General features: G+C 34.6%; 1 protein-coding gene and 1 non-coding gene across 2 annotated transcripts; both read right to left on the bottom strand.

The window, feature by feature from the left end:
• Positions 1–755: 755 nt before the first annotated feature.
• LOC120073940 (protein JINGUBANG-like) lies at positions 756–4,320 on the bottom strand. Its single transcript, XM_039026865.1, has 3 exons — positions 3,735–4,320; positions 3,102–3,447; positions 756–1,164 (listed from the first exon to the last, which is right to left on the bottom strand). Exons 1-3 carry the CDS (start codon positions 4,318–4,320, stop codon positions 756–758), a joined length of 1,341 nt encoding a protein of 446 aa, XP_038882793.1.
• Positions 4,321–24,288: 19,968 nt separating this feature from the next.
• Positions 24,289–24,395, bottom strand: LOC120070367 (small nucleolar RNA R71). The gene has a single exon (XR_005479863.1). It is a non-coding gene; the product is annotated as a small nucleolar RNA R71 (small nucleolar RNA).
• Positions 24,396–25,398: the final 1,003 nt, after the last annotated feature.

Here is a 25,398-nt window from a genome sequence, read left to right as displayed (position 1 = left end):
TAAAAAATTAGCTAAACCCTTTGAAATTTTCTGGCTCTATGCCTCTACCCCCATTTTGTTTTTCTCGTTTACAGAATCTTCTCATAATAATTCCTTTTTAGCTACCAAACTATATTTGAAAGACAAAACATACACATATCAAATTTTTGCCATGCTGCTATACTCAATTTAGCTCTCACATGCATCCCATGTAAAACTTTCAGAATTGAAATGAACCTAAATAATAAAACCCTGTTATTGGCTAATTTGGACTGAGGACAAAAATAGACTTTCTGATATGAAATATTAAGTTTAAGACCAAAAGGAGCGATAACCAGATCTAAAGCGCTTCAAAAAAGAAAAGTGACACAGGCTAAGCCCAAACCACCGAGGCCGAGCCCAAGGACATCCTAGCATTTCGACAGAATTTCGACAGATTTTGGAGCATGAAGGTGTTTCTGATTCCAAATAGAATTGGAGGATGAGGAGGTAACTTCAAAGTTCTGTTTCTTTTCCATTCCATAATTCTCATACTAACTCAAGTATCAGAGTCGTCAATTTTCTTTATTTTGCAGGTCATCTCTTCTTCAAATTTCCTATTGTCACGTGAAGATTAAGTGCGATCTTCCGTATCCAAAATTTGGTATCAACAAAACCAAAATCCAAAAGATGTAATTGATTATTTCAGGACAAAGGTAGGTAGGGGATAATGTTCAAAACACTGTCTCAAATATTTTCCTGCATAGAATTGAAGTAATGAAAAGAGATTGTTATAATTAGATACAATAATAATAATCATCCCCTTGAAGCTGCTTCCTCTTCTCCACCCAAGAAGGTGAAAGAACAGGATTGTGATTATTATTATTCTCACATCTAACAATCTCCTTCTTCAAGTGCTCCACATTCAGCTTGACTCTCCAGATCTTAAAAGTCTGATCCAAACTAGCACTGCAAACCAACATATTCCCCATATTATCCACCTCCATGGCCGCCGCCAAGCACCTGACTGGCCCATGGTGGCCCTCTATCACTGAAACGCATGAATGAACAAACCCATTCCCTATTTCTTCTCTTCTCCAAATCCTTATGGCTGTGTCTTCAGATCCACTCAGAATCAAATTTTTTACTGTTACTAAACAAAGAACTCCGAAATGATGGCCCTGTAAGAACCCTCCATGGTTGTACCTGAGTCAAGACTATATGAATAATGACTGATTCAACGAGAGGATATTGGGTTTAATTTCCTCTTTTGATTTAATTATTCTCTCTCAACTTACTAGAATGGTTAAATTTTTAACTAAATTTCCAAAACAAAAACAGCTTTTTAAAACTAATTTTCTTAATTCTCAAAATTTGGTTTTTTTTTTTTAAATCATTGATGAAAAGTAAATAACGAAAGAAGAAATTTGAAAGTGAAAATAGTGTCCATAGACTTAATTTAAAAAAAAAAAAAATGATTACCAAATGAGGCATAAATTAATGTGTTTATTATTAAACTCCATTGGGTAATCATTTTGATTATTTTTTTTTTACTTGTAAATTTTTTTGTTTTGTTATTCACTTCCGACTCATGTATTTAGTAATCAAACCAAATTGAAAAAATTTGAAAAAATTGTCTTTTAAAGTTTTTTTTTATTTTATATATATATATATATATTTAGAATTTGATTAGTAATTCAAGTGTTTAATTTAATAAACATGAAAATCATAATTGAAAAATTGAGAGGAAAAAACTTAAATTTCATAGTAAAACCGAAAAGTTATTATCAAATGAGGCTTTAGTTTTTTTTAAATTGTGCTTCTTTTGCACAATTTCTTAATCATGAATTTAAAATTTTCTAAATAAACATTTGAATTTTTAACCAAATTCTAAAAGTAGAAATAAGTTTTTAATAACACTTTTTCTTTTTTTTTTTTGTAATTTTCTAAATTTGTCTTAATTTTCAATTTTCAATACACTCTTAAAATATAGACAGTAAAACATAAAAGTTGATAGATGAAAGTAGTATTTAAATACTTAATTTTTAATACCTAAAAAATGCTTAATTTTTAAAAACAATAAACAAAAAATGAGATGGTTATTGTGTAGAGCCTAGGTTTTTCAACTTTTTAATTACGTGTGTCCATTTTTTTTTAACAAAACTATTAGAGGTTGAAGAATCAGTAGTTACATCTGAACATCATAATTAGGTTGATACCCCATGGTATCCTTATCAAGTCCGGTCCAAACTTTTGTGTGTCTAATAAATCCATAAATTTTTAATAGTATCTAAATAAATGGTTGAACTTTCAATTTTGTTTTTGATTGGTCTATTTATTTATTTTCTTGTCATTTCTTAATAAAAAAAATCATTGTGAGTTTGAGTTACTAGCCATTAAAATTAAAAGCTCTAGGCATATTATAATTTTTCATGATCTACCTATCTTTATAGAATTCACCTAATTTATTCGATCAATATTCATCCCATGACAAATTTATTTATATTAAAATTAAACAAAATATTTCAAACTTTTCTTATTATGTAATTTAGGGGACGATGCATGGAGATAGATATAGCCTAGGTTGTATCAAAGTATTTCTCTACTATAAATTATTTTTATGAGCTATACTTGGGTACATCCTGAAGTTGCAATTATATTTCTATGTATCACATTCTTATCACACATACCAAAAAGAATTACAATATTTCAAAAAGTAAGCAAAAATATTATTTGTCACGTATGAAAAATTATGATTGGATAATTTGGTGTGATGCACAAAAACAAATACAACTTTAGATACACCAAAGCATCTTTCTTATCTAACTCAGACCTCGTGGGATAATTGTTGCCTCTAGTTATTTATGTTTTTAAAAGTCAGGTTTGATAATTTTTACAAAATATTTTTGGCATATTTTCATATTTACTTTGAAACACGTTTTAAATTCTTAGTCAAATTTAAAAACAAAACACACACATACAGGATTTTTCTCTTTTTTAATTTTTCAAATTTGACTTGTATTAAAAAAAACATATTTCAAAAGTGAGTTGGAAGTCGTACTTGTAGGTTTAATTTTGAAAAAAAAAAAGCTATCAAACATATGCCTTAAATATGAGGTAGTTGAGTGGTGATTTAGCAGTACCTACTCGAGGAGCTCTCCTTCTCCCAAAAGTTGATGAGGCCGTCGGAAGAACCAGAATAAAGAAAGTTGTAGGGTTTCAGCGACGGAGGAGATGGCGACGAAGTGAGGCTTAGAGCGAGGGCATTGACAGGAGAGAGCTGGAACTTGAGAATCATTGTTAAAATATGGGAGCTTTCTCCAAAAACCCTTCTCCAGATCTTGACAGAGCCATCAGAAGAGCAAGTGAAAACGCAGCCATCTTCTTGATTTATGACGATTGCATTAACATGGCCTTCATGAGCAACAAATGAATCTACACATCGATTTTCTGAGATGTTCCAAGCTTTCACCGTGCTATCCCACGAACCTTCATCAATAAATAAAAACCACCCTAAATTTCTCTTTTCTTGCTTCTAAACATGAGTCGAACCTAAGTTCTTTCTTAGGGCAGTTGATATATATAACCATTTTAGTCCATCTTAATCTTCAAACTTCCAATAATAACAATTCAATCGGTCGTTGTTACATTGTAGTATGCATGTATACTCATGTTAATTGTTCTTGTTAAATAAAAAAAAAAAAAAAAGAAGTAAAATTGACTAAAATAAACATCTCTAATTCTAAAGTTTAAAAATAAAAATTGAAGAAATTCACCTGTATAGAGAAGCTTATCGGCATCATTGTAAGCCAAACAAGAAATAAAATCTGTATGATATTGCATCTGGCGGCTGCTCTTTCTCACCACCAAAAACGAGCGTTTTGGTGGCAAAGTCGAAATCTTTTTGGGTTTCAATCTCTTATTTCCCATTTTCACATCCCAAATCCGAACTCTATAATCCCCATGACAACTAAACAGCATCCTCCCACACCCAAACATTGCCCCTACTCGGCCGGAGCTAGCCTTTATGAACCCAACTCCGGGGCATTCCGGCAGCTTCCACGACTGAATCCGCCCACTCTCCGACCCCACGAATATAAACTCCTTTGTCATTGCAATCGACAGTATGTTGCCGTCCGGCCGGTGGAGCGAGGCTATGCAGTGGTAAACAAAAGGTTGCTGGTTTGTTGGTGCCGGCGACATGGCCCATGGAGTTGGGACGGATGCGGCGGAGGGTCTGGATGGAGAATTAGGGAAGTGAATGGGGTCAGGCAATACGGCGGCGTCTTGGGGTAAGTCGATGCTTTTTGTTTGTTCTTCCATTGAAGTCCAGAGGTCGGTTTGTTGGAGATGGAATTCCATGGTGGATTGGGAAGGAAGAGTATGAACTTCAAATGTTATGAACAAAACTTCTAATTTACCCTTTTTTTTCCCTCTACAACTCTATGTTTGTGGTTTTTTTTTTAAAAGAAAAAGAGAAGAAAAGAAATTATTATTCAATTCAATTATCAAACAAGCCACCATGTCTCTATGTCCCGAGGGATACATATGATCAATTTGGGACGTAATCAATGTATTAAATGTTAGTAAGGATGAACGGGCGAGATTGAATTATTGGTTGATGTGTATTTAAAATCTAGTTTTTTTGTTTTTTGTTTTTTTTTGTTTTTTTTTAAGGAAGTTTAATTTGTTTGATTCTCTAGGACTGTTTGGATTGACTAAAGAAAAAAAAATATTTTAAAAAAAACCTAGTATTTCAAAAACTATTTTGAGTGGTTGTCAAACATTTCAATTTCTTTTCCAAAACTTATTTTTAAAATTAAACATTTGAAAAATTAAGTCAAACCCACCCTTATTCAACCATTATAGGTGGAAATTAACCATGGTAATCACACTTTATTCATTGAGTGATATGTTGGATTAATAGTTGAATTTGTCTATCTTAGTTGAATTTAAAGGAGAACCAATGCGGAAATGAGGTTGGCAATGGTAGAGGCGGTTTGGGGAACTGAAAGATAATTAGATTATTGGGAATCAGATTATGGTGGGTTTGCTATCTGGAATCTGAATAAGTGGGAATCTGATTACAATACTTAGACTGCAAGGTTGGATTTGCTATATTTTTGAATGTTGTGTTTTGATTGCAGTGTTAGAATTAGGCTGGATTTGAATTTTTTTTGTTATTATTATTTTGACTTTTTTAATGTTTGTTTTGGAGTTTTTTTTTTAAAATTTTTTTTTTTTAATATTGTGATTAGGAAAACTATTTAGGGAAATATAGTGGTTTTGAAACTATTTAGAAATCTATGGTTGTTTTGGAGATTTCGAGGCGGGAATTTAGTTTAAAATATTTTATCGAGGGTTCAACCCTCGACCTAAGAAGAGGACGAGGATTCAACCTTCGACCTGTTGAAAATTAAAGAAAAGATCGGGGTTTGACCCTCGACCTAAAGGAAATTGAGAAGAGGACGAGGGTTCAACCCTCGACCTATCGAAAACTAAAGAAGATCTGTAAGGGAAGAAGAGAAATTTTGAAAGAGGTCGAGGGTCACCCTCGACCTCTGGAAATTTATAGAGCAAACCCTCAACCTAAAGGAAATTAAAGAATTGTTTAGTAATTATATACACGATCGCACACAATCATTTAGTAAAATTACTATGCGGTCGTTTAGTAATTCTTTATTAACGTAACAATAGGTGCAAACTTCCGTAAAGAACAAGTGAATGTTGAACAACTTCTTTATTAAAAGCTAAATGATCGTTTACAATCTCTCCACGATCGCTCAGTATGACTAAACAATCGCTTACTAAATCCTCTACGATCGGCTACAAACGCTTACATGATCGCTTAACTATTACTATTACACGATCGCCTTCTCAGAACCTATACGACTGCATATCTTATACTATATGATCATATACCAAATGCTACAAGATCGCTGAGCTTTACTACACGATCACCTAGTGGAAATAGACGATGAGTGGCACACTGCGATGGCCTCTCCGCAATAGCGTCTTCCAAACTCCCACTCTCGAGAGCTTTCTTTCCTCACTACATGATCGCCCGCAAACTCCTACACGATCGCTTAGCAATTACAATTAGATGATCGCCTTCTCAAAACCTATACGATCGCCTACCTTTTACTATACGATTGTGTACTAAGTGTTACACGATCGTTAAGCTTTATTACATGATTGCTGAGCTACTACATGCTCACCTAGTGGAAGTACATGATGAGCGACACACTGCGATGGCCCCTCAAGAGCTCTCTTTCCTCACTATATGATCGCCCATAAACTCCTACACGATCGCTTAGCTATTATAATTAGACGATCGTCTTCTCAAAACCTATACAATCGCCTACCTTTTACTATACGATCGTATACCAAATGCTACACGATCACTAAACTTTACTATACGATCGCATAATGGAAGTACACGATGAGTGGCATGTTGCGATGGCCTCTCGAGAGCTCTCTTTCCCTACTACATGATCACCTACAAACTCCTACACGATCGCTTAGCTATTACAATTAGACGATCGCCTTCTCAAAACCTATACGATCGTCTACCTTTTACTATACGATCGTAGACGATCGTGTACCAAATGCTACATGATCGCTAAGCTTTACTATACGATCGCATAGTGGAAGTACAGGATGAGTGGCACGCTGCGATGGCCTCTCAAGAGCTCTCTTTCCCTACTACATGATCGCCTACAAATTCTTACACGATCGCTTAGCTATTACAATTAGACGACCACCTTCTCAAAACCTATATGATCACCTACCTTTTACTATACGATCGTATACTAAATGCTACACGATCGCTAAGCTTTACTATACGATCGCATAGTGGAAGTACACGATGAGCGGCATGCTGTGATGGCCTTTCGAGAGCTCTTTTTTCCTACTACACGATCGCCCACAAACTTCTACATGATTGCTTAGTTATTACAATTAGACGATCGCCTTCTTAAAACCTATATGATTGCCTACCTTTTACTATATAATCGTATACCAAATGCTACACGATCGCTAAGCTTTACTATATGATTGCATAGTGGAAGTACATGATGAGCGGCACGCTATGATGGCCTCTTGAGAGCTCTTTTTCCCTACTACACGATCGCCCACAAACTCCTACACGATCGCTTAGCTATTACAATTAGACGATCATCTTCTCAAAACCTATATGATCGCTTACCTTTTGCTATACGATCGTATACCAAATGCTACACGATCGCTAAGTTTTACTATATGATCGCATAGTGGAAGTACACGATGAGGGCACGCTGCGATGGCCTTTCGAGAGCTCTCTTTCCTCATTATACGATCACCCACAAACTCCTACACGATCGCTTACCTATTACAAATAGACGATGGCCTTCTCAAATCCTATACATTTTGTTTCTATTCTCATACTATTATATTTTTTTTTATAGTTTTTGTTGCTGATTGGGAAACAAAACAAAAAAGGTAAGTTAAATTTGTGAGTTTACTAGTTATTTATTACTAGTTTTATTATATTTAGTAGATCTATCATGTTGAATTCAATAATATTTACATATTGATGTTAGTAGTTTTTTCTTTATTAATGTTAATCTTAATAGTTGTTATTAGTGTTAGTCTTATAGTTGGGATGTTATACCAACATGTTAATCTTATTTATATTTTGTTTGTTTTTGTTTATATTTAAGTATAGTTTATTGTCAGAAATATACTTAAATAAACTATAGTTTAAAATAGTTGATTTTCTTGTGATATTTGAATTTTCTAGTATTAACTTTGAAAATATAGTTTAAAATAGTTTGAAAAAGTTTTATTTTATTTTATTTTTTATTGTATTAAATTTGAAAAAATAATTTAAAAAAGTTTACCTCATTGTAATGTTTAAAAAATTGATGTTTATAGCTTAAAAACTTTAATATTTTTCGTTTAATACAGAATTATTATGATTTTTTGAAATATATTTCTTATGATATTTGATTTTTCTAGTATTAACTTTGAAAATATAGTTTAAAATAGTTTGAAAAAGTTTAATTTAATTTAATTTTTATTTTGTATTAAATTTGAAAAAATAGTTTAAAAAAGTTTATCTCATTGTAATTGGAAAAGTTTAATTTGTTGTTATGTTTAAAAATAGTTATAAAAAATTTAATTTATTGTTATGTTTAAAAAGTTGATATTAATAAAACTTAAAAAGTTGATGTTTATAAATTAAAAAGTTTAATATTTTGAGTTTAATACAAAATTATTGTGATTTTTTAATATACTTCTTATAAAAAGTATAATATAAAAGTATTGTGATTTTTTTAAAAAGTTTAACATTTTTAGTGGATGAAGATTATATTGTATATTCAATTTTTTTTATTGTAATCTATAAAGTTATAGATTATTCTTTTAATTAAGTTGTACATTATTTAATTGAGAAAAAAATAATCTTTTTATCATATATATTTTAATTAAGTATAGATATTTTTATTGTATATTCAATTTTTTTTATTATAATTTATAAAATTGTACATTATTCTTTTAATTAAGTTGTACATTATTCTTTTAATTAAGTTGTACATTATTTAATTGAGAAATAAATAATATTTTTATCATGTATATTTAATTAAGTGTAGATACTTTTATTGTATACTCAATTTTTTTTATTATAATTTATAAAGTTGTACATTATTCTTTTAATTAAGTTGTACACTATTCTTTTAATTAAGTTGTACATTATTTAATTAAGTTAATTAAGTTGTACATTATTCTTCTAATTGAGAAATAAATATTTTTTTAATTGATAAATAAATATTTTTTTCTTTTAGATCATGGCTTTAAACCTAGGACCTGTTGATCCTGATGTTTTGTACGACCAGTCCATTCATCGATCATCTGTTGTATGGTGAGATCGTACTATTGGAGAAATATCTTGCAGGCGTCGAGAGGCAGTTCTCCAACGCATTATCCTACTCCACCCTTGAATACTACCGCTACTGCGCACATCTGGATTCTATGGGGTTGCCAATCTATGGAGTTGCCAGATTGGGATTTACTTAGTTGGACTGGCATCTGATCACAGCCTTGGTCGAGAGATGGAGGCTTGAGACACATACATTTCATATGTCTAATGGAGAGTGCACTATCACTCTACAAGATATAGAAGTGTTGTTGGGGTTACCTATTGACGGTGAACCGGTCACCAGAGTGATGTATGATGACTGGTCACAAGTTTATCAGCTATACCTCGGTGTGACCCCACCTGCCAACAAAATTAAAGAATTGAGGTTAAGTTTGATATGGTTAGAAACATAATTCCGTGAGCTCACAGATGATGCAGACAGGAAACTGTCATAAGATATGCGCGAGCATGTATACTACAAATGATGGATGGAAGTGTGTTTTCTGAAAAATCAAGTCATTTTGTTTACTTGATGTTCCTGTCACTATTAGCTAACCTCTATGATGCGGGGTGATATTTGTGGGGTGGAGCATGTTTGTATAGACAACTATGCAAAGCAACAAGACTCAGTTCGAGAGATAGCTGGACCTCTCATACTTTTGCTACTATGGGCTTGGGAGTGATTTCCAACAATGACTCCACAGCTACAACATGTTAATGACACTCAGTTAGCTGGATGAGCCTACGGTTCTCGGATGTTGTTTTAATTCAATTTAATTTTTATATTACTGATCTAGTTAATTTAGATTCTAAATTATCAATTTAAAAATTTAGGTGGAGAGACGAATTTTGTGTGACTAGGACAGCCACACATGTAGTCAGCCAGTACAGATACATGTTTGATCTGCTTCAACCTGATCAGGTACATTACACTGAACCTAATTGATTATTTTATACACATTTTTATTGTATTTGTCTTTAATGTTCTCCAATATAATATTTTGTGTTTCAGGTTATTTGGGAGCCGTACAAAATTATTATGTATATTTTCCCAATTTCTGTACGAATGGTCAAAACATATGGCGGGCGATGAGTCATCTCATATGTTTTCACATTGGTAAGTGACATCTTCTTGACAGAGTGATGAGACAATTCGGTTTTCAGCAGGATGTCCCATCGCCTTGTAATATTAAACCTCTACTGCATGATATTGACTTAAGGAGTGTATATTGATCCAAAAGTTGCACATTTGGTAGTGTGATGGCACTATCATGCAAGGTTTATTGTAGTGAGGGTTTCTATTGAACAGATTGACAGGGATGTCACTCAAGACTACATTCATTGGTATAATAATATTACAAGGGCTACGTCACTCGTCCGGGAGCAGCTGTGGGTCATCTGGTAAATGAATGAATATTATCTAATTATTTTTAATTCAAATTTATTTTAAATATTATCTAATTGTTTTATAATTCACAGAGATCGAACAACAGTAGACTCCGTGATGTTGCGAATGATCTGAACTAAGTTCTTGCTATATGTAGTGACAACCAAAGCTATATAGAGGAGATACATTATATGTACGTTATACCTATTGTTTCTCCACCAGCTCCTAGACGTAGAGGACCTGTACGGGAAGAGGATGAGTTTGATGAGGTTGCCATAATGTAGAAGAGTTGGCCCTGTGATGCAAATGCAGAGTCAAACTGATTATGTTAGTCCGATGATGATGATGCCAACATTTGGTTCAGGACAGTATGACTCAGAAGCTGGTCCTTCGTCTTCATACGTGCATGGACATGGTCGGGGTCGTGGAGAGCATAATGAATATTTATATCATGAAGCGTCTGCAGAGGTACTAGAGCAACGTCAAGAAGAACCAGAGCAACATCAAAAAGGACCAGAGCAACTTCAAATTTGAAGTCGACGACGACAACCAGCTCGAAATCGATGACGTCTGTCTTGTGGGACATATTGATTTTTGTAATTATTTTTATATAAATGAGATATTATAATTTATACTTTTTTTATGAAATATATTTTTTTTAATTTATTCTTTTTAGAGTTTAAATAAAAAAATAAAAAATAAAAAAATAATTTTTTTTTGAATTTTTTTTATAAAATGATTTTTTTTTAAAAAAAAAGAAAGAAAAGAAACACAATGTCTAAATTATCAAAAAGAAAAAAAAAAGGCAAAGGTCGAGGGTTCAAAATTCGACCCATTAAAAAAAAAAACAACAATATTTTTCTAAATAGTTTCAAAAGTACAATATTTTTATAAATAGATTTTAAAACTACAATATTATTTTAATTTTACAGTTTGTTTTCTACTATTACTACTATATCATAATTTCATGAACTTTAAAATACAACATGCTACCTAAGTTTGAGTACTCCTTTTATTCGGTTTCTATTTTTTTTTAATGATATTGTTATTTTTTTTAAAAAATAAACTTACTGTTTTTTTTAATAAAAAATAAAAATAAAAATGAAAGTTGCAAAGTTTTTTTTTTTTTCCCTTTCTTTTCTTTCTTTTTTTAGTAGTTAGTAAAGAAGTGTTGTTCTTCAAATAAACTTGCTAGTTTTTTTGTTTTTTTTTTTAATCAATTTGCAAACTTATTGGTTTTTTAAATGACTTTTGTTAAAAAAAAATTGTTTTTTTTTAAAAAATAAACTTGCTATTTTTATAAAAAAAAACTTTCAAATACATTTTTTGTTTTTTTAAAGTTTTTATTTAAATGAAATTGTTGTTTAAATAAACTACCTTTCTGTTTAAGTATTTGTATTTGTTTAAATGAGAGATAAATTAAAAATTGATTATTTAAATAAACTACCTCTCTGATTTGCATTAAACTCTCCATTTTTTATTACCATTTTAATGATCCTAAATTTAAAAGATTTACACAAATAAGTTTTAAAAAAATCAAGTAATGCTATATTTTGATTTACTTAAAAATCAACTAATAATGCTATATTTTTTATTAATAAACAAATCATTTCGACATAATCTCAATTATAGGGAGAGTATGAAGTAAAGAATAACCTAAATATAGTGTCCACTATTTTTAAAAATGTATATTACATACAAAAGAACCTTGAACAAAAAAAAAGTATTAAAAATATATCATAAGAAGTACAAATAAATTATGTGATATGCGAAGACCAGTGCTATAAACTTCCCAGCCTGCAGTGTCACAAATTGAAATAGTAAGAACATTATTCATAAGGCAATAAAACTTGCATATATAATAAAATACAAAGGATAGAATAATAGGCCTCAGGTATGAAATTTTGATTTGTTTATAACAAAAATATATGGAAAAAAATTGAATGAACGTAATACTTTTTTAAATCGAATACAATGAGGTCTCATGTATCAAATCAGATCAAAGGATAAATTCATCATAAAAATTATTCAAAGGAAAAACATATACGGATTTAACAAAGAAACAAGAGAGTAATGGAAAAACAGATTTATAATAGAATAGAACATGTTGAAAAAAATGTATTGATAATAGACTGTATAATAGAATAGGAACATAAACCCAAAACCAGACCACCAAGAAGAAGAAAAAAAATGTATAATAAAAAAATCAGTTATTTAAAGAAGTTCAAAATCTGAGACAATCAAAGCAAGCAATACCAAAGAAAAAAGATCTGAAAAATGCAAATCAGAACCAAAAGCAGAATAGATTCGAAACATGCAACACAAAAAAAATTAGATGAAACTGGAACCATCAAACCAAGACCAAATCAGAACATATATGAAGCATGCAAAACAAAAGCAATTCATAACTAGTAAAAATAAGGATTGAAATCGCATGAAAAAAGAGCCATCATCATCGGCCTCAAAGGAAAGCGACTAACCTTTTTGTGGGGAGAAGCCTTCCCCTACCAAGCTCCCAATCATCATAAGACCCACTCCTATCATGCTCTTGACGACGGCAAGAGATGTGATTTTTTGTCATTGGAGCGGCAAGGGAGAACTTCAACGTTCCATTGGTATTAGAGGGTTCCATAGATTAGGGTTTTAGAGAAGTACACAGTAGATTTGAGAGAAAGAAGAAGGAAGATCAATTAGGATTTCAAAGAGGAGAATATGGAAGAAGATGGAGAAGAGAAAGTGAGTGGAGAAAAGAACAAACAAGGGAGAGAGAGAGAGATCTGAATACTCCGCAACCGTGGGAAATGGGAAAGATTGTGATTAATGCTTAGTGGGTCGGAAACCAAGGGGTAAGGAGATGAAACACTAGAATGGAAACTGGGGCCGAAGAGAATTATGGTGGGAATGAAAAATGGTTTAGAACTACAAACCCACCCCAAATACAAGTAAAACAGACATGGTCTTCCTATCCCATTCTATTCCAAACCCATTCCATTCCCGTTCCTAAACAGCCCCTTAGGTATGTTGGTGGTTTGCTCAATCATATGGATTTTCTAGTGGGTAAAATAGGGGAAGACAAAGGGTCGATGGGCAAATCAGAAGGTTAATTGATTAGATGGCTAAAGCTAAGTGAAATAGATTGTTGATAAATAGTTGATTGTGTAGTAGATGAGATAGAGTTAAACGAGTTGGATAGATAGGTCAGTCTGAATAGGTGATTGAGGATTAGAGATAGTTTGAATAGGTAGTAGGGTTAATGAAAGGATAATTGAGGGGAACATCGAAGGACTCGGGAAAAACAAAGTTGGGTATTGAGGAAGTTTACTCAAATATTGAGGTGACTTTTTTTTTTAATAAAAAAAACAAACACTACAAAACACAAACTTAATCGAGTTGGAAACACTAACCTCCTTACAAAAAGCCGAGCAGAACCAAGAAGGCAACAGAAAAGGATTCCAATCATCTTTTTCAGAGAGGGAAAAAGAGAAATATTGAGGCGACTTAATGAAAAAGATGCTCATGAAAAACTATATCCCTAGAGAAAAAAAACAATTCTTCTTAACACCAAACAACTCGGTGGATATTCAACAATAACAGCTTGTATAGCACAAGGAGAAAACTTTGATCTATTAATAGGTAATGTAAAAGCATAATAAAGACACTAAAAAACTTTTAGTAATGAATAATCAACAAGAGTGCCATGTAGGAGTGATCATATGGGTTTTTTCTGTTGAAGAGCATGGAAAGGAGTCCGATTTATGAGGTACGTGGCTGTCAAAATACACTTAATAGCACCAAAAATATGGTAACTGACTCCGCTTAATTCAGGATTATTCTTGTATTTTACATGTTTAATGGGCTATTTTGTAGGTTTCGAGCACAATAAGGGTTAAACGGGTCGTTTGCGACAGAATGGAGTTAAAATGGGCCATAACAAAGCTTAATTGCATCAACTGGAAAAGAGAAAACCAAAATGATCAAAATACCCTTGGAGGCGTAGTGCATAGCGCAGCGGCGCTAGTGCATGATGCTTTTTCCAATAGCATCGAATTTAGTGCAGCACCGCGGTGCTCTGAACTCCAGACGCGCGAGGATTTCCGTCAACCCCACGACGTTATCACTATTTTATAAATAGCAATTTCTGCCGCCTAGGTTAAAGGATCTGCCGGTTTGTTGGTTTCAACTGATTTCCATCCATTTCTCTTCTCTTTTCTTCACTTTTAGCCAGTAGATTTATCCAAACTCTACCACATTGATCGACATGTCGATAATGGGATAAGATACTTAATCTAGCTTGGGTTTTAGGATTTTTCTACTTATTTGTGTACTTTGTGAGCACTTGAACTTGAATTTATTTATATTTCTTGGACTTAATTTTGCTTTGATTGAATTTTATCAAATTATCGGACGCTTGGGGATTATATGGTTTTAGCTTTTTTATTAATGTATGATACATGACAATTTAATTATATCTTAATCTACAAGAAGTAATAGGTTAGTTTGACTTGTGAGTTGATGATGACAAGTATTTTTCTAATCAATCTGGGATTGAGTCGAACAAATATTTAATTAAGACTTTCCCGGTTAGATATTCGACTTAACTTTGCCCTTAACTTAATACTATTAGACCAATTGGATTTGTATGTTTTTCATCTAATTCCACTTGGGCTGATAAGATACTTGGGATGATTAATTGGCTTTTCCAATTAATTCGGTTGTGTACAGCAAATATTGAAACTCATGTTATGAGAATTCAATGAGCAAGTATACTAAATAGGAAATTTTCGTAATAACCCAAGCTAGGCATTTTTCTCATTGTTATCATAACTACTCTATTTATTTTTATGCAATTTAATTTTCTCGCAATCGATCAATTTAAAAAACCCACAATTGGTTACCTCGGACAGAAAATAGTTTAATTGATAAATCCGAGGGCTCCTCATGTTCGATCTGTGCTACTAGTATTACATTAATTTTGAATGGATACGGTTAATAGGTTATAAAATCCACTCTGAACACACTCATTCACAAAACGAAGATGAACTTAGGACTGAAAAAATATATCACGAGCAACATTTAGAAGATGTTGATACTTTCTCTCAACTACTGAATTTTGTTCTGTTGGGTTGTATGTCCTAAAACTCGTAGTTTATAAAAGTAAACATATATGAAGTTTATTCAGATAAATGTTGTTGAATGAAAATGAATTGATAACTCTAAATCTAATAAACTACGAACCCTTGGCTATTGTTATGAATACTTGGACTTTATGTGGAGACATAAACTGGATCAAGTTTGAGTATAATAGTCTAAATAGTCTATAGTACTTGGATTAGGTTGTGTACCTATTTCTAGAGATACTATTGAATATGATCTGTTTTATGATTGTTATAAATGTTGTAAAGTGTCATAAACGAGATGATCAGTTCATTCATGTAGAGACATGTGAGCAAGGGTGTTCTACACGATGAGATTGTGTAAGACTAACCACGAAATAATCATTGCTACATATTAACACCGTTTATTGTTAACACTGATTAATTTCACTTCTTGATGACCTAGATAACTTGATCTGAATCCTGAGCTGTCTATGAACTTCTGTTTATTTACAATTGTCCCTTGGTCTATATAGGTGAGGGTAAGCTCAATAGCACTCAACATGCCTCTCATTTCAGGAATAAGACCGAGTAGATAGTTGGGGACATAGAATTTGCAAAATGGAATTTACTTATACCCATTTTAGGGATAGTAGAAAGGTTGTTCCCTTAAAGGCTGATCTCGAGTCTTGAACAAGGGGCACATCCTCTCGTTGGCCTGAGAGGGAATGGATTTAGTGATTAAGATCCTAAATCAATTGTTCATTAGAGGGACAATGGTACTTAAGGAGAAAAGATGTAACTCAGAGGTAAAATGGTAATTGACCTAGCTGAGGTTACAAACAACCTGTGAAGGATCAACTTATCGATGACGGTTATATCAAATGGACATATAATATATCTACAGTGAGAGGGTACAACTACAGGCTATATCGGACAACCCTGTTAGTTAACAAATGTTGATTAACTAGGTTAAAGAATTTGACCGGTTAGTCTCGGATCGTTGGAGCCCATGATTTGTAGATCCATAGGGTCTCCTTGCTAGCTCACTAGGGACAAAATTGAAGAACTGGGTGAAATGAGAATTTGAAATGTTCAAATTTGGTCTTTAGGGAAAATTGTATTTTATATGAGATATAATTTACAATTAAATCATTAATTAATTATTTTAGAGAGTATATTTTATATTAGCATGAAAGTGTTTTTAAAAATTGATTAATATGATTAATCAAAATTAGGTGTCAATGTCAATTTAATATGTGATATTAAATTTGTTTATTTTATTTAATTAAGATTGTTTTAATTAAATCATTTCTAAAACATGAAAATAGCATTTCATATTTTGTCAAAAAATTGTTTATTATAAATTTATTTTATTAAAAAGTTAGTTAGTGAAAAAATCCAATTGTTGGATTTGAAGGATCCCAAATTGAAGGGAACCTTGAGCGGAAGCAAGATCATCCAAATTTCCATTTTTCATTGAATGTAGGTTTTTACAGTAAATAAAGAACAAGATATGCATTTACATAAATTACAACATGCTTTAATAAAAGAAAAACTTAAGAGTTTCATAAACTTATACCTTTGAAGACCATCTTCAAGATTCCCTTGATCAGAATACGAACACAACCACAATGGTTTTCTCGGTATTCGATCAGGATACAAACACAACCACAACGGTTTCCTCGGTATTCTTAGGCAGAAAACCTAGGAGTTGCGGGCTCTAACCATTTTGGATAGAGGAATTGAGTAGAGAGGAGGAAGAATTGAAGATTGTTCACCAACAATCTAAAACTTTTAGAACTCTGTCTGTCTTTCTTACCACACTCAAAATCGAAGTTGAAGTTGAAGAAGAAGAAGGATACTCTTTCCTATCTATAATTAAAAATGCCAAAATACACCAACCTTCCACTTACGTGGGTGGAAAGAAAAAAGGGGGAGGGAGTTGATCCCTCATTTTTTTAAAAAAATGACATTTAATATATATATATATATATACATATGTTATATCAAATATAGTTTCTTTTCTCTTTTACATGGTATTTAATATAAATAACATTTATATTAAATTTAATAATTATGAATCTAATTCATATTAATAATATTTGAATCATATTCAATTATTTATTTCCTCTCACTAAAGCTATAATGTATCAAATACATTATAATAATTATATCACATATAATTAAAATAACTTAATTATAACATATTTAATTAAATAACTCTTTTAATTTGGATAATTCAAATTAATACAAAAACTGATTCTCATTTAATCCTATTGAGCTACCAAGAGGACCTCATGGACCTATAGCTTGAAACTCCAACAGTACATGAATAATTAATCAAATTCTTTAATTAAATTATTCACCATCCGTTAACTGTCGGGCACTCAGATAACGGTAGAAATACAAGTTATTACAGCTCAAATAAGTAAAACAATGAGAGAATGTGATGGTAAAATAAGCAATATCATATCCAAAAGCGCTAAACTGAAAGGAATTGCGATCGCATGCACCCATCGCATAAAAGCAATTAATTTACTTATTCTATGCAGGAAAAATGCAATGGCACAAGTAAAATTACGATCCAAAGGAACTAGGCATCAATGCGCTTGAAGATTGCGATTGCAAAGTCATGCGATCGTGAGAAGTTTCTTAAAAAAGTGGCCACATAAAGACTGCACATCAAGGTGATGGCATAATAAATCATGATGGGACGGAAAGCTATTCACAGTCGAATCCGAATTTAGTTGACAAGTCGTTAAAGCCACACTGTAGCAAGTACACTCAACTTTCGGTTACCATTAATCGGCACATCAGAGTAAGAGAATTAATACCGGCCATCATTGCAATCATTAAAAAGAAAGGCTGCTTCACCTTGAGCTCTATAAATACTGAAGTCCACCAGTGTAGAACAAGGGAGGAAAGAACAAGTTAGAGAGTCGTTAGTCTGTTCACGTACATACTCATACTTATACTTAGAGGATGAAGACGAGCAAGAAGACGAGGAAGCCGAGAGATCTTTCCCAGACAGATCGAGAGACTGTCGAAAAGCGTTACAAAGGAGAGATGACCAACACTTGCGAGTGCAAGAATATATATCTGGAACAGAGTTGGAGTGAAAAAGATCAGTGTAAAAGGCCACGGGAAGCAAGACATTGCTGATCGGGCTTTTTATCTCTCAATTCCATTTGCTATTCTGTATTCAGTACTTTATTTATAGAAAATGGAAATCTCATTTCAATTTATGTTCACTCTCTCCATACTTCACATGAGTAGCTAAATTTCTGAATGGATTGAGAAGTACTTAGCTAGCATGACTTAAGATTTACATTTTATGCGATCATCTTGTCTTATGTATGCGCCATTCACCCTTTAGAGATACTTGAGAGAGTAGTCTAAAGATATAATCTAGACTTGAGAGAGTTAGGTTAGAATCTAGGCTTGAGAGAGTCTGATTAGAACTGCATAAGCAAGAAATAGAAACTTGGACATAAGTTCTATCGCTATTTACACATCGCATGCACCTTAGAAATAGGATATGATTGTATGTGGTCATCTTGTTTTATGTGTGCATCATTCATCCTCGTATTGACAAGAATAGAGGCTTAGACATAAGTCCTATTGACTTTTTCGTATACATCGCATGCCTCCTAAAAATATGAATGATGGCATTCTGCATTGAGAGATGACATGTTATTTGTGTGTAGCATGATCACATAACTTGTGCACAATCTTAGGAAATGCTAGCTAAACCCTTTCTCAACCCCTTCATCGTATACTCATTGTAACTCTCGATTTTATCAACTCTACGTTCAACTCCGTCGCATAGGAAAATTCTTAATCAAAACATCATCCACTTCATTGGGTTTTGCTATCGCAAGAGAATCAAAGTGACTGTTGCATATTTACTTAGTAGTCCCTGTGTACGACCCTGGACTTACCAGGAAACCTAATAATGGTTATACTTGGGTCTTGTTAGAAAAACTTGTATGATCACCGCAAAACACACATCACCGCAAACTCACACCATATCGCATCATAATCACACACATCACATTCCACTAAAGACTGACAGTTGCACTCTTCACACTACAAATATATTTCTATGTCAATTAGATATAACCAATCAACAGTACGATGACCCTTCACAAATTGATCGTAAGTACAGCTAGGCCAAAATTACCCTTTTGCCCCTATAGTTACATCTAATCCTTAAGTACCATTGATTCCTCTAAAGAACAATAGATCATAGTCCAACTATGACTAAACCCCTCTCAGACCAAGAGAAGGTGTAACGCCATATTGTTCAAGCCCTGGAATCAGCCTTTAAGGAAATAATTTATCTACTTATCCTGACCTCCGGGAGGGAGTGAATTCCTTCTTGTATAGCTGTGTTCCTAACTCCCCAATTAGACGAATCCCCAAAATGGTAGGCTTGTTGAGTCGGCAATCTGACCACTCTCTTTCATACAAATCAAAGGATCACCCTCATAGGTAGGAGTTCATAACTCACTCAGGATTCAAATCATGTTACCTGTGGTCATCCTGGTGAAATGTAAGTCTCTATTATGAACTGTGTTATATAATGAGACTAAACAGTTCGTGTCCAGTCTTATACAAACTCCTTTGCATAGAATATCCCCGCTCACATATATAAATCATATTTATATCAAATTTCTCCTCTACTTGATATAAATAATATTTATATCAAATTTCCTTCAAAATAATCTATCTTATACATTTAGTCAATCATATCATATATAATTAACCAGTTCAATTATATCATATGTAATCGAACTCCCTCTTGTCAATTTGAACATTTGAAACTAACCCAAAAATTGATTCTTTACTTTATCCAAGCTACCAAGGGGACCTTATTGACCTATGGCTCGAAGCTTCAACGGTACGTGAATAGCTGATTAAACTCTTTAGCCACGAGATCCACCATCTGTTAACTGCCAGGCATTCCACTAAAGACCGACAGCTGAACTCTTCTTACCATCCGTACAAAACTGTAGCTGTGAGAGCCTTCGTAAATGGGTCAGCAACATTGTGCTCTGAAGCGATCTTCGTGATGATCACGTCTCCTCAATGCACTATCTTACGGATCAGGTGATACTTTCGCTCTATGTGTTTACTGCGCCTGTGACTCCTAGGCTCATTGGAGTTTGCCACAGCCCCACTATTGTCACAATAAAGGGTGATTGGCCTAGACATACCTGGAACAACTTTCAGTTCTATCAAGAACTTCTTGAGTCAAACGGCCTCCTTAGCAGCTTCACAAGTCGCTACGTACTCCGCCTTCATAGTGGAGTCGGCGATGCACCCCTGCTTAGTACTTCGCCATACTATAGCTCCTCCGTTAAAAGTAAAGACTGACTCTAAAGTGGACTTACGAGAGTCTCTATCAGTCTGAAAGTCAGAATCTGTGTATCTAGTAAGGATCAAATCCTTAGATCCATACATGAGCATGTAGTCCCTCGTTCTCCGAAGATACCTGAGGATGTTCTTCACTGCGGTCCAGTGACCCTAGCCTGGGTTAGACTGACACCTACTAACTATGCCCACAGCGTAGCAGATGTCTGGTTGAGTACAGAGCATTGCATACATCAAACTGCCAATGGCAGACGCATGTGGGACCCATCTCATCTCCTCAACCTCTTGAGGCATCTTAGGACACATGTCCTTAGACAATGTGACTCCATGCCTAAATGGCAGTAGGCCCCTCTTGGAGACCTGCATCGAGTACTTGAGCAACATCTTGTCAATATACGATGCCTAAGACAGTGCTAGGACTTTGTTCTTATGATCCTAAAAGATCTGTATACCTAGAACAAACTGAGCCTCTCCCAAATCTTTCATTTGGAATTAGGTTGCTAGCCAGTTCTGAACTACAGTCAGTAGACCTACATCATTCCTAATGAGTAGGATATCATCTACATCTAACACAAAGAAAACTACTGAAGTGTTGACGATCTTCATGTAGACACAAGGTTCATCAACGTTTTGGTCAAAGCCATACGATTTGATCGCAGTATAAAACCATATGTTCCAAGATCTAGATGCCTGTTTCAGCCCATAAATGGACCGATTCAGCTTGCAAACTTTTTGCTCTTGACCTTGGGCAATGAATCTCTCGGGTCGCACCATGTAAATGGTCTCCTCAAGATTGCCATTTAGAAAGGCCGTTTTCACGTCCATTTTCCAGATCTCATAATTATAATAAGTTGCAATGGACAGGAGGATGCAAATCGACTTTAACATGGCAACAGATGAGAAAGTCTCCTCGTAATCAACTTCCTCTATTTGGGTATAACCCTTTGCCATAAGTCGAGCCTTGAAGGTTTGCACCTTTCCATCAGCACCCCGTTTGTGCTTGTAGATCCATTTACAACCTATAGATCTTACCCCTTCAGGCTGATCTACAAGATCCCATATTGAGTTATAGTACATCGACTCCATCTCGATCCATGGCCTTGATCCATTCATCTCGGTCAACATCCTTCATTGCCTTCTGATAAGACAACGGATCCTCAACGTCGCCATCTTCTACCTGATAACGGGCAGAAATGCACGTTATTATAGCGCAAAGATATAAAGCAATGAACGATTGAGATGGTAAAAATATATAAAATTGCATCCAAAAGCATTAACTTTATAATATTGCGATTGCATGCGTCCATCACATTAAAAACAACTAACTTATGTATTTTGTGTAGAAAATGCATTAGAGCAAGACGGAATTGCGATCCAAAGAATTTAGTGTCCAAGCACATTAAGAGATTGTGAACGTAAGACTATGCGATCATATGCATTCGCGAAAATCTTCTCAAGAAGGTGGCCGTATAGAGCCGACGCATTGAGGTGAAAGCTTAATAAATCACGATGGGACAGAAAGCTGATGACAGTTGATTTCGAATTAAGTTGACAAGCAGTTAACGACACACTGTAGCAAGTACACTCAACTTTTGGGTGACAATTATTCGGCGCATAAACAGAGAATTAATGACATCCCATCAGTGCAATCATTCGAGAGAAAAAGCTCTTTACCCTGAAGCTTTATATACCGAAGGCCACCTTCGTTAAAGAAGTTTGGAGAGTTCGGTTCCACTATTCAGATTTTAGAGTTCGTCTTCACTAAATACTTAGATTTTACATACTTAGAAGGCGGAGGCGAGTGACGGGAGAATACACTAATAGATCATCCTGGTTAACTCAGAAGAGTGTCGGGAAGTGTCAAAAACAGAGAAAGGGCTGACTCTTGCGGAAGCAAGAAAATTTTTTGGACAGAGGAGAGAGAACTCAGTGTAAAAGCCTTGGGAAGCAAGACATTGCTACTAGGCTCTCTATCCTTATTTTCCATTGTCATTTTATATTCTGAACTTATTTATGAAAAGGAAATTGCATCTCTATATCTGTCCACCCTCTTTACATTACGCATGAGTAGCTAAAATTGTCGAATGGGTTGAGAAGCACTTAGCTAGCATAACCTGGGATCTTCACTTTATGCGATCATCTTGTATTATGTATGCGTCATTCGTCTTTTAGAGATACTCGGGAGGGTAGTCTAAGGATAAAATCTAGGCTTGGAAAAGTCAGATTAGAATTTAGGCTCAGAAGAGTTAGATTAGAACCACATAATCAAGAGATAGAAGCTTAAGAATAGGTTCTATTTGCTATTAACGCATTGCATGCACCCTAGAGATAGGATATGATAGTATGCGGTCGCCTTGTACCTGTGTGCATCATTCATCATCGCATAGGCAAGAAATAGAGACTTAGGAATAAGTCCTATAGACATCATCACATACATCGCATGCGTCCTAAAACTAGAAGCTATCGCATTTGCATTGGAAAATGAATTGCTGTCGCATGTGTGTAGCATGATCACATAGCTTGAACGCAATCTCAGGAAGCGCTAGCTAAAGACCTTCTCAACTCGTTCCCCCGTATACTCATTGTATCTTTCACATTATTAACTCTTTTCTCAATTCCGCGTCACATTATTAACTCTTTTCTCAATTCTGCCGCATAAACTCTATACCTTAAACAACATACCAACCAACACATTGATTTATTTGTTATCGCAAAGTAATCGAAAATTACCATCGCATATGTTCCATAGTTCCGGTGTTCGATCCTGGGCTTACCAGGAAACTTAGTAGGGTTTATACTTGGATCTTGCTAAGAAAACTTGCATGTACAATGCATATTCCACCATCGCATTCTGCACCATTATTTCATTGCATTAACCACGCATCAAGTTTTTAGCGCCGTTGCCGGGGACTACGACAATACATTGTACTAACAGTAACTTTTTGATTTTCTTTGCAGACTCTTCGTCTTTGTGCACTGCTTCTTCTTAGGTAAGGGAAGAAGCGGGCGTCGTATGAGCGAAGAACAAAATCTTGAGCCCATTTACGACCCAGAGATTGAAAGAACTTTCCGAAGAAGAAGAAGAAGAAACAGCCGACAACAACAACAATGAGAAAAAGATCCAAACATGGCAGAGCAACCAGAAGATAGAGCACCAAATGCAAAAAAATATCATGGCAAACCCCATTCTATTGGCGAACGACCGCAATAGGCTCATCCGGGACTATGCGTCACCCAACCTTTATGATTTCTCAACATGAATCATAAGGCCAGCTCTTGACGGATCGAGGTTCGAAATGGAACCGGTGATGTTATAGATGATTCAAACTGCCGGACAGTTTGGCAGTAGGCATGGCAAGGATCCACACGCCCACCTCTAGAGTTTCATTAAATTCTGTAATACGTTTGTGTTCCTAAACATCTCTACTGAGGAGGTTCGATTAACATTGTTCCCATTTTCGTTGTGTGACCAAGCCCGAAAATGTGCTTATTCTCTTGAACCAGGGGAGATTACATCATGGGAATAAGTAGTTGAGAAGTTCATGAAGAAGTACTTCCCCCCGACGGTGAACGCAATAAGGAGGAAGGTGATCACTAATTTTGAACAGGATATTGACGAATCGCCCAGTGATGCCTGGGCGAGGTTTAAGAGGCTGGTAAGATATTGCCCGCATAACGGCTTACCAGGTTGTCTACAGATGGAAATTTTCTACCATGGTTTGAATCCCGCATCGCAGACGGCTGCCAATGGGGCAGCAGCTGGTGGTTTGCTCGACAAGACATATGACGAGGCAAAAAATATACTTGATTGCATCTCAAAAAATCATGAGGATTGGAGAGAAAGCGATCAACGACTGAGAATTAAAGATAATGACACAAATAATGGGGCCATCGCATCCCTACAAACCCAAATGAACGCGATGATGAATCTAATACAAGGCATCTTAATCAATAGCACGAGAATGCATAAAGGGCAGGTCAATGCAATTGCTCAAACGACCACGAGTTGTGTCATCTGTGGAGAAGCACATCTGATTGAAGAATGTCTAAGGAATCCACAGTCAGTATGCTTCATAAAGAATAACCCTTTCTCTAATACATACAACCCCAGGTGGAGAAACCACCCTAACTTCGCATGGAAAAATCAAAAACAAAATTTTCAACCAGTGGCGCAAAAGAAAGGGCCACCAGGATTTTTCCCGTGAACAAATGGTCAAACGCAAAACCAAGCCAGCAGTTCGCAGACGCCACAATCTTCATCTTTGGAGAGTTTATTGAAGCAATATATTAAAATGAATGAAATAGTGCTTCAGAATCAAGCGACGTCCATCCGCAATCTTGAAGTTCAGATAGGACAGATTGCGGGCGAACTCAAAAGTAGACTGCAAGGAGCATTGCCGAGCTCAACTGAGCTCCCTCGCAACTCTGGGGGTACAAGAAAGGAACAATGCCTAGCAGTCTCCTTGCTAAGCGAAAAAACGACAGCGGAAGAAGGGGAAGAGCCCACCAAGACAAACCCGAATGCGGTAACAACCAAGAACCCGTTGACATATGATTTAGAAGAGCCTGAGAAGATGAACCCAGAAGTTGCGTCCACCTTCAAGCCTCTAGAACACGAAACAGAAGTACAACTACCAACATTCCCGCAAGGATTGAGAAAGAAACAAAATGATGAAGGAAAGATC

This window comes from Benincasa hispida, chromosome 1 (assembly GCF_027475165.1).
Source record: "Benincasa hispida cultivar pf3 chromosome 1, pf3_genome.v1.1, whole genome shotgun sequence".
Taxonomy (NCBI): Eukaryota; Viridiplantae; Streptophyta; class Magnoliopsida; order Cucurbitales; family Cucurbitaceae; genus Benincasa; species Benincasa hispida.
Note: the sequence above shows the minus strand (reverse complement) of the source record. Positions and strands in the feature narration are given on the sequence as shown.